This window comes from Corylus avellana, chromosome 6, assembly GCF_965113065.1.
Source record: "Corylus avellana chromosome 6, dhCorAvel1.hap1.2, whole genome shotgun sequence".
NCBI classification, from domain to species: domain Eukaryota; kingdom Viridiplantae; phylum Streptophyta; class Magnoliopsida; order Fagales; family Betulaceae; genus Corylus; species Corylus avellana.
The window spans coordinates 16,804,323-16,816,875 of NC_142495.1; the positions used below are offsets into that span (position 1 = coordinate 16,804,323).

The 12,553-nt window shown below is 36.4% G+C and overlaps 1 protein-coding gene and 1 non-coding gene across 2 annotated transcripts in view; both read left to right on the top strand.

The window, feature by feature from the left end:
* The first annotated feature begins 8,081 nt into the window (after positions 1-8,081).
* TRNAR-UCU (transfer RNA arginine (anticodon UCU)) lies at positions 8,082-8,154 on the top strand. The gene has a single exon. It is a non-coding gene; the product is annotated as a tRNA-Arg (tRNA).
* Positions 8,155-10,486: 2,332 nt separating this feature from the next.
* LOC132186750 (polyketide cyclase/dehydrase/lipid transporter) overlaps positions 10,487-12,553 on the top strand; it is a 24,038-nt gene continuing 21,971 nt past the window's right edge. Inside the window, exons 1-3 of the mRNA XM_059600780.2 lie at positions 10,487-10,916; positions 11,383-11,503; positions 11,662-11,747. Of these exons, the coding sequence (XP_059456763.1) occupies positions 10,513-10,916; positions 11,383-11,503; positions 11,662-11,747 (611 nt within the window). The 5' untranslated portion in view covers positions 10,487-10,512. The remainder of the gene's footprint in view (positions 10,917-11,382; positions 11,504-11,661; positions 11,748-12,553) is intronic.

The window sequence follows — 12,553 nt, forward strand, 5'->3', positions numbered from 1 at the left end:
GAGTAACATTAAAACTCACAACAAGTTTTTGGCGTCATTGCTGGGGACTTGGTTGCATTTGTGAAAATAATTAGCACTTTTGTTTTATTTTTCTTTGTGCAATTTTAATAATTAGCACTTTTTCTTTTGTTTTAATTGTTGCGCAAGCTCGGGTGCACCTTCACAGGAAGTGGCACCATTGACAAATCAACGCCTTTGTGCTCGATCCCACCTAGTTTGCGCCCGAGCACACCTCCGCAAATTGCACCAAAACAGGCCAGTACCTAAACTTTTGCCAAAATTATGTTTGGTCCGTTTTATGAGTTTTTAAGTTTTTTGTTTTTAATTTTTGGTATTACTGTTTAGTTTTGTGTTTTTGTGTTAGTTTCATTTTTGTTTATTTTATTTCTTTAAAAAAAAAAACTAAATAAACAAAAAAAAAAAATTGTTATTGTTTTATGTCGGATATTTGCATTTTCAAGAGTGAGAGTGAGCATGTATTCTTTGAATGATTTTAATTGGTTACAACATGTTCCAACTAGTTGTAGGACACCCGCTCCTATCAACTCATCTCACCATTTTAATCCACATGAACCATGTTCATACTGCTCCAATCCTCATTATCAGGTTGGAAATTGTCCATCCTTTGGACAATTTTTCATATGAGCAAATGAACACCAATTTCTCCAGTTTAGGGTTTGAATGAATTAAATTCCAATCTTTACACCCCAAACTGGAGCAACCATACTAATCTCTCGTGGCAAGCTCATACTATGGGAAATTACGCTCCCCAAGTCAATGAACTACCCCATCCTGAATATCTGCAGTTCAACAACCAATCTTCCCATCCTTCATCCTACGACTATCAATCCTCATTGGAAGACTCTTTCAAATCCTTCAAGCAACAAATCAGCCAATCCACCATTCAAATGCCACAATCAGAATTATCGTTGGAAGACACACTCAATGCGTTTAGGCAAATAGCCAACCAACCCATTCAAGAACTGAAGGATGCCACCATTGCCAACACTCAAGAAATTGCAAGGTTGGAATGACAGATTGATCATCTAGTTGTAAATTCAACAAAATCGAGGAAGAGGAGCTTCAAAGTTAGGAGATGGCGAGAGGGCAATACATGATTGATGAGGACAACACCAGCAATCCTTACCATGAGAATGTCCAAGCCACCACCACAATTGGAAGTAAGGAAACCATTGAGGAGACTGGTAATGAGCCAAGTCTGGAGGACCCATTGGGAGAGTGCTTCGTTCAATTTGGATGTGACCTAAACCTTGACAAGTTACTTGAGCAAGTTGATGCCTTATTAGACTCCACTCCTAAGATGCGGACTAAGAATGGGGAAACCGCTAAGATATCCTTTCCTAACCCATCCTCATCAGCAGCTGAACCTCTCATTATTGAGAACAACGAGGTAGAAGAAAAAGATGAGCAAATTTAGCCCCCGTCAACTCCAAGTTTGTCCAATGACAAGGAAGTGAGTATTGAAGCTCATTCCTTCATCACAATCTCTCTTGAGACACATCATGAACCCCGAGCTTCATTCATTCAATGTCTCAAAGAGCCATCTTACGCCAAGATTCTCAAGGATCTATGCAAACAAGTGAGCAATTCTAGGAACCATCATCCTAAGAAGCTCCTTCTAAGCAAAAATATTGAGGTTCTTGGTGTAGATATTGATGCTAGTGATTCAGATGGGGAGGAGCATGTAAAGTTTGAAAGGGTGGGGGGTTCTGGTGTTGTTGAGGATGAGGAAGATAGGGATGCAGATGAGGAAGAAGGTGGTGATGATAGTGAAAGGAATGCAGAGGATGCACCCAATGCATATGTGGAAGAAATAAGGGGGGAAGATGATGAAGATGATGCCAATAGTGAATATCTTTGTCCAAGTGACATACTTAGGTCTCCCATTCCCAATGATTGTGAGGGTGAAGAGATATCAAGTCATCGTGATGTCACCAAAAGGGTTCAATTTAGCAAAGAAGATATGAAAAATCCAGTGTTGCAGATAGGTCATACATTTGTTGAAGCGTTTGAGTTCAGAAGAGCGGTGAAGCAAGCAAATATATTGAATGGGAAGGATTTAGAGTTCAAGAGAAATGAAACCAAAAAAGTTATAGCAGTTTGCAAATACAAGAAGTGTAAGTACAGGGTTTATGGGAAGCAGTTAAAGGATGAGTCTACATTTATCTTAGTGTCACTTAAGCCAAAACACTCATGCACTAGGAGATACAAGAATCACATAATAAATTCAGCTTAGATAGCTGAATGGTGCATGGACTCATTTCGAAACCAGCCAAACCTATAGAAGTTTTACAAAAAGAGGTCAAAGCCATCTTATACTCAAACAGATTTCCATAATGCGATGGAAGAGATTAATAAAGTAAGTGAGCTTGCGTACAATTATTTTGCAAAGATTGATCCCAGTACTTGGTGTAGGGGATGGTTCAACATCATGGCGAAGTCTGACCTAGTACACAACAATTGTGCTAAGTGTTTCAACTCATGGATCTTAAAGTACGATCACTTGACAATACTGTCAATGTCGGAAGGGATTTGGAATAAATTAATGAGGAGGTATGTTAGGAAAAGGGAGTTGATTGCTACAATGGAGGGTGCTTTAGGGCCAAAAATAATGGCAAAGTTGGAGAAGGAAGGGGAAGGTGACAACCATTGTTGATGCACATATGCCGGTGATGGCATTTTTTAGGTCAAATGTATTGGCAAACGATTTGCAGTCATTGTGGAGGGCAAAACATGTGGGTGTAGGAAATGAGATGTCATTGGTATACCATGCAGTCATGCCATCTCAGCCATCTTATACCATGGTGGCAATCCAGTAAACTGTTGTGCAAATATCTGCCTAAATTAATAGGTAAATAATTGTACGTTTTACTGGCAAGTGCACAAGGTCAACATAGTAGTATATGGTGCAAGTACAGGATCATTCCCACGAGGATTGCTGAATTTCCATTTAAAAATAAATTCCTTAAGTAGAATAAAGATTGATTGAGTTGATAATAATAAAAAGGTAGGGCTTTGATATCCACCACTAATTATATTTAGCTAATATATCAATATGCCAATGTTTTGATCATGTTATGAATATCTAATGTTTGTCAACCTAAGGGCATTGGTGTATACTCCTTAAGCTATTGATTTCCCTAAGCAACAAGTTAGGCATGGATATCTACTCTAATTCTTTTCTCTCTTAAAGGATTTAGCATGGGTGTCTACTAAGTTGTTCTTTAAAAAAGCATAAAAACTGTGGAAATCAACAAACACATGAGGCCTAAGGCATGGGTATCTACTCCCGGTTCCCTATGTTGATTAACCCAAGAACCCGGTGTAGATTACTTTTGTTACTTATGTTAAACCCAAGACTCGATCATCCAAATTGATTTAACTAACTAGTCCATACCACATGCACATGTTGATCAGGCACACACATATGAGAAATTCATGAAACTAGGTATTAATCAAGTTAGATATCATAACAAGTTCATCACAAAGGCGCCAATATTGAAATATTAAATAAACATAACTAGGGCTTCAATCTAGCCCTACTAATAAATTAGCTACACATAAAATTAATGTTAAACATCTTCATAAAAGAAAAAAAAAAGAAAAGAAAGAGTAAACCCGAGACTTGAACTTCAAGAGCTCCTCTTCTTCTCCTTACCAAGTATATCAATTCTAGAGGCTTAAGGGTCTATTTATAGGTTTTAGAAGTCCTAGACAAAGTGGTAAACCTAGGGATTTCGTAGGGTTTTGAGACCTATTACAATTAGGAGTTGGAAAGCCCTAATATGGAAAGAGTGACACTTCAGCCACCACTTGATGTGTCTCCTGCGCACGGGTGTGATCGATCGCAGGTCTGCGATCGATCCTTCTTCTGGCATGCGCTCGATCACTCCTGGCCTGCTTTGTGTTGTGTCATCTCGGGTACTACGCTCGATCGCAAGTACCCTGCGATTGATCGCAGTGTCAAGGAGTTCCAATTTTCTCCATCTTCTCTTTTTTAGCCCAAATCACCTAGTTTTACTTCATTTTCTTCCAAAAGCCTGTAAAAGTATGAAAAACACAAAAAGGAATTAAAATGACCTAATTAACTAAAACCAAAGGATTAAAACATGCAAGTTAAGGGCTGAAAATATGAATATTTTAGCACTTATCATAAACTATCTTAGTGATTACTATAGCAAGGAGAAATACCTAAAGACATATGAACCCATCATCTATCCCGTGCCTAGTGAAGAGCAATAACCTAGGAGCAATCAACCTATTATTGAACCATCAAAGGCAAGGGTAGCTCGTGGGAGACCTAGAAAGGTAAGAGTGAGAAGGGTTGACGAGCCAAGAAATCCCAATACATTGAGGAAGGGGGCAACAAGAACCAGTGTGGGCAATGTAAGAAATGGGGTCACAATAAGAGAACATGCTCTGTAAGGCAGAGGCAAGATAAAAGAAGATAACAAGTACGAGATTACTACAGATCCATTACAAGAATTGATTGGGATCTTGATATGGTAAGTTGGAACTGATCACTTGTTAATGTAAGGCCTTGTTATTTATTGTATGTGCTACTTTTGAATTTATTATATTATATCTAATTTTCATAATTTTATTTCAAATTTGCAGGCAGGTCCTGCAGCTAAAACCAGGAAGAAGAAATTATTGGGGTTAGCCACAAGATCAAGAGGTGGTGGTGGTTTGAAGGCAGATCCTGGGAGTGTTAGGGAGCCTAACCGTAAGGGCAAACTAGTGATTGATATAATGGGTAAGCCTACTAGACCACCAAAAATTCCAAGAGGTGGACCACTATGCTCTTGGGGACTTCCCCGGGCAGGTGGTATTACCTTTCGGGTTTCCCCCCCCCCCTCCCCCCCCCCCCCCCCCTCCCCTCCTCTCTGATTATGACATACCCAAATCCCAAACGGCAGCAAGTGACACAATTCCACCTGGTTTTGAATGAAATGCAAAGATGGACAAGGGGAAGGTGAAATGGAAAGGAAAGCAGAAAATATGGCAACCATGAATTTTTGTGACTTAATGAATGTTTTGTAATTATTTTGTGACTTTAAGAAACTTTTGTGACTACTATGTAATTTTAATATTTGTGTTCACCATATTAGCCAATGTGATGGCTTTTTGGATGGTAATTGTGGATGGCTTTTTGGATTGTAATTGTAAATGTCAATGGTCATTTTTAGTTTGATTTTTATGGTTATTTTATAGGAATCACATGCATTATGATTATTTATATTGATGTTAATGTATGTAAGCTAACATCATACAAAAATGGTGGGCAACACAAAATAGTAGTTAAATTACAAGAAGATAAGTTAATGTAGGTAAATTACTTGTCTTACACAAAAATAGTGGGCAACACCACAACATCACAACATACATTGCAAGATTTTTCATTATACATTTCACTCAAAATACATTGCAATAGTTTTCATTACATATTTCACTACATGCTCAGAGCAACATCAACCTTGAGGAATATCTATTAGACATGGGATAAAACATCATACAGGTAAATTACTTGTCTTACACAAAAATAGTGGGTAACACCACAACATCACAAAATACATTGCAAGATTTTTCATTACACATTTCACTCAAAATACATTGCAACAGTTTTCATTACACATTTCATTACATGTTCAAGGCAACATCAACCTTAAGGAATATCTATTACACACGGGATAAAACATCAATATAGCAAGAAGAATTAATGAACATGCTAAGGCAAACCGCTACTTCATCTCCTTTACTTGAAACTTGTTATTATGCATTTGTAATTGCATTTCAAAATTAACAGATGCAAACTCCATTTTGGACTTATATTTAGCTAATTCAATCTTGCATTTCAAAATTTCATTCGAGATTGTTGTTTCAATCTGTCCACGTTCAGTCTTCCAATTCTCATGCCACTCAAATAGTTTTGACACCATTCACTTACCATGCTGACAAATATCCAGATCCACCCATTTGGAAAAGCCACATCCACGGTTGTCTAAGTTCTACATAATCACATCAACATAAATAAGATCAAACACAACTATTCCAGGAGCACCTAAAATTTCGTAAACAATTTTATGAAATTTTTCTAAACCCTAAATTATGTAGGAGCACCATACCCAACTAAGAAGGAGTACCTAAAATTTCATGAACAAATTATACAGGACCACCATACCCAACCGAATCAAAATACCCAAATCAGATAAAATAGCCCACCAACACAATTTGCAACAACATACCCAACTAACATTTGTGAGACAAAATACATCATCCTTCAAAAATTTCAGACAAAATACCTAGCTTAGATAAATAGCACTATATCTAGCAACCCAGCAAATAGCCAAATAAAAATTGCTGGGTTCGATAAAAATTGATGCGGCAATGAAGAAAATTTGGTGGATTGCGATAAAAAATTGATTTCACTCAAAAGAAGGAAAATTATTGGGTTGCGAGAAAAAAAAAGAACAAAATCTTTTCATATAATTTCCACATGTATAAAACATTTTACCGAAATTAGGTAGTGTGAATGTTGTTAAGATACGTGATTTCCACCCACATTTGCACATTGGGTTGTTGGTTGATGAAGATGCGTCACTGACTTCACTGTTTGATTGATCCATCGTGGGTATAAAATGGATATGAAGAAGAAGAAGGATGAACTGATGAGCCCCAAGAAGACAAAAAAGCGATGACAGAAATGGGTATGCGGAATAAGAGAAGAAGGATGAAATGGTGAAGAAGAGGTTTTAATCCAAAAAATTTAATCACAAAGAAGAAGGGCATGTGTTATGTCTAAAGGGGCAGGGGTATAACGGGCGTTTCAGCAAAAATAAGCCACATGCACGGCACGTGAAAGGAACTTCGTTAGGATTTCACAAAAAATCCTAACAGAAGGGGGTAAGTGGAATGAAATTAAAGTTGAATATACCAAAGTGAGAGACTTTAAACATTAAGGGGGTGTTTGCAAAAAGCGCAGCATTTCAGGGGTAAGTGAAATTACCCATATTTTTTTACTCTTTATTGATTCTATCTTTTTTTTTTAAAAAAAAAAAAAAAATACGTATTTCACTCTTTATTTTTCAATGGTAATTTGTTTAGCACAATAATTTTTCCACGATTATTATTTTTCAAATAATCATTTTTGTAACTATAATATTTTTGAAAAAATTGTATTTTATAATAATTATATTTTTCAACGGTTATATTTTTCAAATGCCGTATTTGCCAACATTAAGTATGGAAATCATGTTCTCATAGTAATGTCAATCATATTTATGAAATATATTTTTTATTAAAAATTGTGAAAGAATATTCTCATAATGATCCATTGAAAAGTGTAAAAAGTTTTGGGAAAAAAAAGAAAACAGGTGAGAGAAACAATAAAAAATAAAATGGCTTCCTTGAAAAATGCTACTACATATAACATTTTTTTTTTTTACTAATCCAATCAAATATCAATTTTGCATTTATTTTTCCTAATCCAATGAGGTTTTTTTACAAATCTGATTAGTCATTTTTAGACAAAAGTACCATTTGGCTCCTCCATTGTGAATGTTCTTAGTAGAATTAACACTTCAGCCATCGAGCATAGTTGAGCTGCAACGAGCTTTGTTCGCGAATCTAACTCAAGCCAAGCTGAGTTTTGGTATGTTCAATTTGTTTATTAAACGAGCTTAAAAATATGTTTAAGCTCTATTCGTTTAATAAATTAATCGATCCGAGCTGAGTTAATCCAAGTCAAACTCGAGCATATTTATAAGTAACTTTGCTCGCTTATAGCCCTGATTATAAAATACTAACAAAAGTGCATTTTAATTGTATATTGATGGTCGTTCTGAATGGGTAGCTGAATTACCAGGGACCATGTCTCATGAAGCTCAATTGTATATGGATGGTCGTTGTGTTAATATTGTTGTGTTTTTTTTAAGTAACGTTGCGTTAATATTGATTTATAAAGGAGATGGGAAGTATTCTCAAAGTCGATAAAAGAGACATCAAACGTAAAACACAAATTACAAGGATATATTAATATTGTGCTTGTATTCAACAAAACAGCGCCTATGGCCTAATGGATAAGGCGCTTGACTTCTAATCAAGCGATTGTGGGTTCGAGTCCCACTAGGCGTGACTTAGCTTTTTCTTTTTCTTCTCGTTTCTAGCTTTCGTTTCTTATAATGTAGAAACTTGTGTTGTGGCGCGTTTTTATTTTCAATATGACGACGAGACAAATGAAATTGACCACTTTTGAACATGTTTTGAGAAACAGAAATTTTAAGTAAAGAATTGTGTTTTGATATTTTCAGAATAAAAAGTTAAAAGAATTACTTTTGAAAATTTTTAACAAGCAGTCCAGCTTTTAAAACAATTTTTTAGTATTAAAAATACTTTTTTAACTTTTTAACCCAATTCCAAATACAACTGTTGGGATCAAGAAAGAGGGGTGGTTTACTGTTTAGGGAATGAAATTTCATAAAAAGATGAAAAAATATTTAAAGACAATGTAGTTAAATATTTTAGTGAAATCACAATTTGACATTTAAAATAATAATTTTGCATTTAAAGTCATGTTTTTTAAAAACATACTTTTATTAGGGAAAACTTCAGAAAGCCCCTCCGAACTTCCAGCCATTTTGACATACCCCCTGAATTTCCAAAACTCTCACTTAAGCTCCCTGAACTTTGATTTTCTCTCACTTTGGACCATTTTAACTTTTTATACCCATTTTACCCTCAACTAAAACTACGTTGTTTTGGACTCAACTAAAATTACGTCATTTTGTACTCTAAAACTACACCGTTTTGGGCTTCAAAACTACATCACCAACCAACCCAAACGACGTCGTTTTGAGCATAATATTATAAAAAAAAAAAAAAAAAAAACTAAATCGGGAGCCACCCCCTTGGCCAAAATGGGGTGGCCAGACCACCCCCTTGGCCATGGGGGTGGTCCAGCCACCCTCAAAAGGCCGAAAAATAAATAAATAAATAAATAAACCGGGGGGGGGGGGGGGGGGGGGGATCGTGGCAGTGGCCGGACCACCCCCAAAGCACCCCGATCCCCTTTTTTATTTTTTATTTTTTGGCCTGGCCACCCCCTTGGCCGAACCGCCCCCAGATCGGCCAGGGGGTGGCTCTAGCCACCCCTGATTTCTTTTTCTTTTTTTAAAAAAAATTTTTTTATTTATTTATTTTGCTTTTCTTTTTTTTTTTTAAAAAAAATAATAATAAATAATGCTTAAAACGACGTCGTTTTGGGTTGTGTAGGTGTTGTAGTTTTAGGACACAAAACGACGTAGTTTTGGGGAGGGTAAAATAGGTATAAAAAGTCAAATTGTTTGACTTTAACGTTAAAATGGTCAAAAGTGAGATAAAACCAAAGTTCAGTGGGCCTAAGTGAGAGTTTTGAAAATTCAGGGGGGGTTTGTCAAAATCGCTGAGAGTTCAGGGAGGCTTTCTGAAGTTTCCCCCTTTTATTACTTGCAATTTAAAGTGAAAACAATATATTTTTTGTATGATTTTGAGAGAGGCTCTGCCTTCTTTTTAGAATTCTCCTATCTTTCTTCTTCTAGACAACATAAGGAAGGATTTTAAGAGGATGAAAGATCTAGATCTAGATCTTCTCTTTTCACGGTAGCAATACTCAGTGTCTTCTCTGTAGGCTCCTCCGATCTTCGTTTATGACAGATTGCTTTAGATCTAAATCTAGATCGAGATCTAGTCTTTTACTCTTTTCAACCTTATATCTTATCGTCTTCTTCGGCCAAAGCATGTCTTCCGAATGGATATCTACGATGCCGTGCTCCGCTGCTTTTGGTGGGGTTTTTGTTTTTTTTTTTTGTTTGTCTTGGCCTTCGAGTTGAGGATGGATTTGTTGTCCTAGCATTTAGGTTGAGGATGGAGTAGATCGATGTGGTGGCTTAACTCTCATGGCCGGATTTTTAATTTCTAATTGTTTTTTTTTTTTTTTTTTTGTATTTGGGCTACCTATGTCATAAATCTAGTCTGCACGAAGTAATTATACATAGGTTAGCGGAAACTTTAAGCCATGTTTATGACTTTGTACCTTTCATAGCTTTTGACTATGATTTTTCAGAATTGTATGTTGAATATATATATATAATCTTCTGTGTGTTTTTTTTTTCAAATTTACCCATCTTCGGTGTGTTTTTTTTTTTTCAAATTTACCCATCTTCTGTGTGTTTTTTTTTTTTTTTCAAATTTACCCTTTTTATCTGCGAAATCTCTTAATACAAAAAAAAACTCGTGATTAACGAGCGCTAGCCTTGTTACAAACAAAAAAAAAAAAAAAAAAAAAAACGAAAAAGCGCTAGTCTGGCCAACCCATGCTGTGCAGCCTTTGGAAATGACTAAGATAACCCTATGGTTTCTAATGAAAACGGGATTTATTGGAGCCACGCATTGTCCAGCACAAATCGGTGGTCACGAAGAAGTTGCACATACTCAAACACTCTCTTCATCTCTTCAATGATCACCTGCAAATCTTCAACCTCCTCGTCTTCCTTTGGAACTCACGCTCTCCAAAGGACGGTGAAACCAAGCCCTAGGTTTGTAGGCCTTTTTGAATTTCAACGTAGCCCTTCTTCTCAGCGCAGCCGGAAGTGCGTAGCCGTGTCTTCCTCATTTGGCCGACCCCAATGGAGCCGCTCTGGAAGAAACCTTCTGAATACTAATAACACAAATTCTAATGCTGATGATGTTTTGGGAGATGAGAAAGAGGAGAAAATGGTGCATTGTGAGGTCGAAGTGTTGTCTTGGCGGGAACGCAGAATCAAGGCCGAAATATCGGTCAATGCCGACATCGAATCGGTCTGGAACGCTCTCACCGATTACGAGCGCCTCGCTGATTTCATTCCCAATCTTGTTTGCAGGTAATACAACGGCTCTTTCATTCCCAATCTGATTTCATTCTCCATGTAATGCTCTTTCTTGAATTACTTTCCAGTTTGCAGTTCTATAGACTGGGTTGGAGGAATTTGGAGGAAATTATCATTAATAAAAATAAAAAAATAAAAATTGACGGAAATTTTTTTCCGTTGTGTGTTTGGCTTTATGATCTTCAATGTAATGTAGGCTGGTCTCGTAGACCAATTCATTGTGTGTGTAGAGAGGTAAATGAATTTTCTGAGTTAGTTAGATGTTACAATTCCATGAATTCTTGCGGTGAATATAAATAGCCTCTGGTCCAATTGGTGCGAAAAAATGAGGCAACCTGTTTATTGCAATCACCCCAATTTATTTGAATATTAACTACTGGTCCCTTCTGAAATTGCATAACTGGTACGTTGTTTATTATTGCTGTTTACCTGACTGGATTGCACATTGTTTAACTGTTAGTGGAAGAATACCTTGCCCACATCCTGGTCGGATATGGTTGGAGCAAAGAGGCTTGCAAAGGGCATTATATTGGCATATTGAAGCACGTGTTGTCTTGGATCTTCAAGAATTTCTCAATTCTGTAAATACTCAAACCAAATTTTATAGGAAACATGATTCAACCTTCTGTCTTTGTCCTTTGAATGTCTTCTTGGGTATTTTCTAAATCATGCTCTCATCCTTTACCATTTCTTACTTCTCATGCATATATTATAATTATGAGAAATTGTTTATGTTCAGGCTAATGATCGGAAACTTCACTTTTCAATGGTTGACGGAGACTTTAAGAAGTTTGAAGGCAAATGGTCCTTAAAATCCGGGTCAAGGTAGAATTCATTTACTTTTGGTTTGAAAGCTGAGATGTTTCCAAAAGAATCTAGCATTATATGTGCTTTGGTTGTGGAGATTTTGAAGTCCTATATTATTCCTTAGCAAAGATTTAAGCCCATCTCAAGGGTTGAATTTAACTTCCTTACTTTTTTCCCCTCATAAGATTATCTTTATTTTCACAAAATAATGTTTCCCAATTTTGTGATACTTGTGAACTGGATAAACACCACCATGTATCTTTTTCTGCTCCTGGCAATAAAAGTACATCATCTTTTGCTATTGTTCATTTTGATATATGGGTCCGTCACGTATTGTCTCTCTCTGGATTTAGTTTGGTTTGCTACTCTTAATGATGAGTATTCTTGCACTACTTGAGTTTATTTGTTGAAAGATGAAAGTGATGTTTTCTCATGTTTTCAGATGTTGCATAAGATGATACACACTCAATTGACCTACAATCATAACTTAGTGAGCATGATATCACCCATCAAACAACTTGCACCCATAACTCACATCAGAATGAGGTTGTTGAGCATAAGAATTGACATATCCTAGAGGTAACCGAGACATTAGTGATTTCCATGAATGTTCCTAAATCCTATTGGGGTGATGCCTTGCTTATTGTGGCGTATCTCATTAATCAAATGCCATGATGCGTCCTTAACTTTGAGACACCCATTGACGTTGTCAACATCCTTGTCATCATCGTTTATATTCATTTTTTGTTTGACGTTCCTTGCATTTTTTGTTGTGTTTGCTTTGTTTATATTCATAGTTAATCCTGTGGTAAATTGGATCCTAG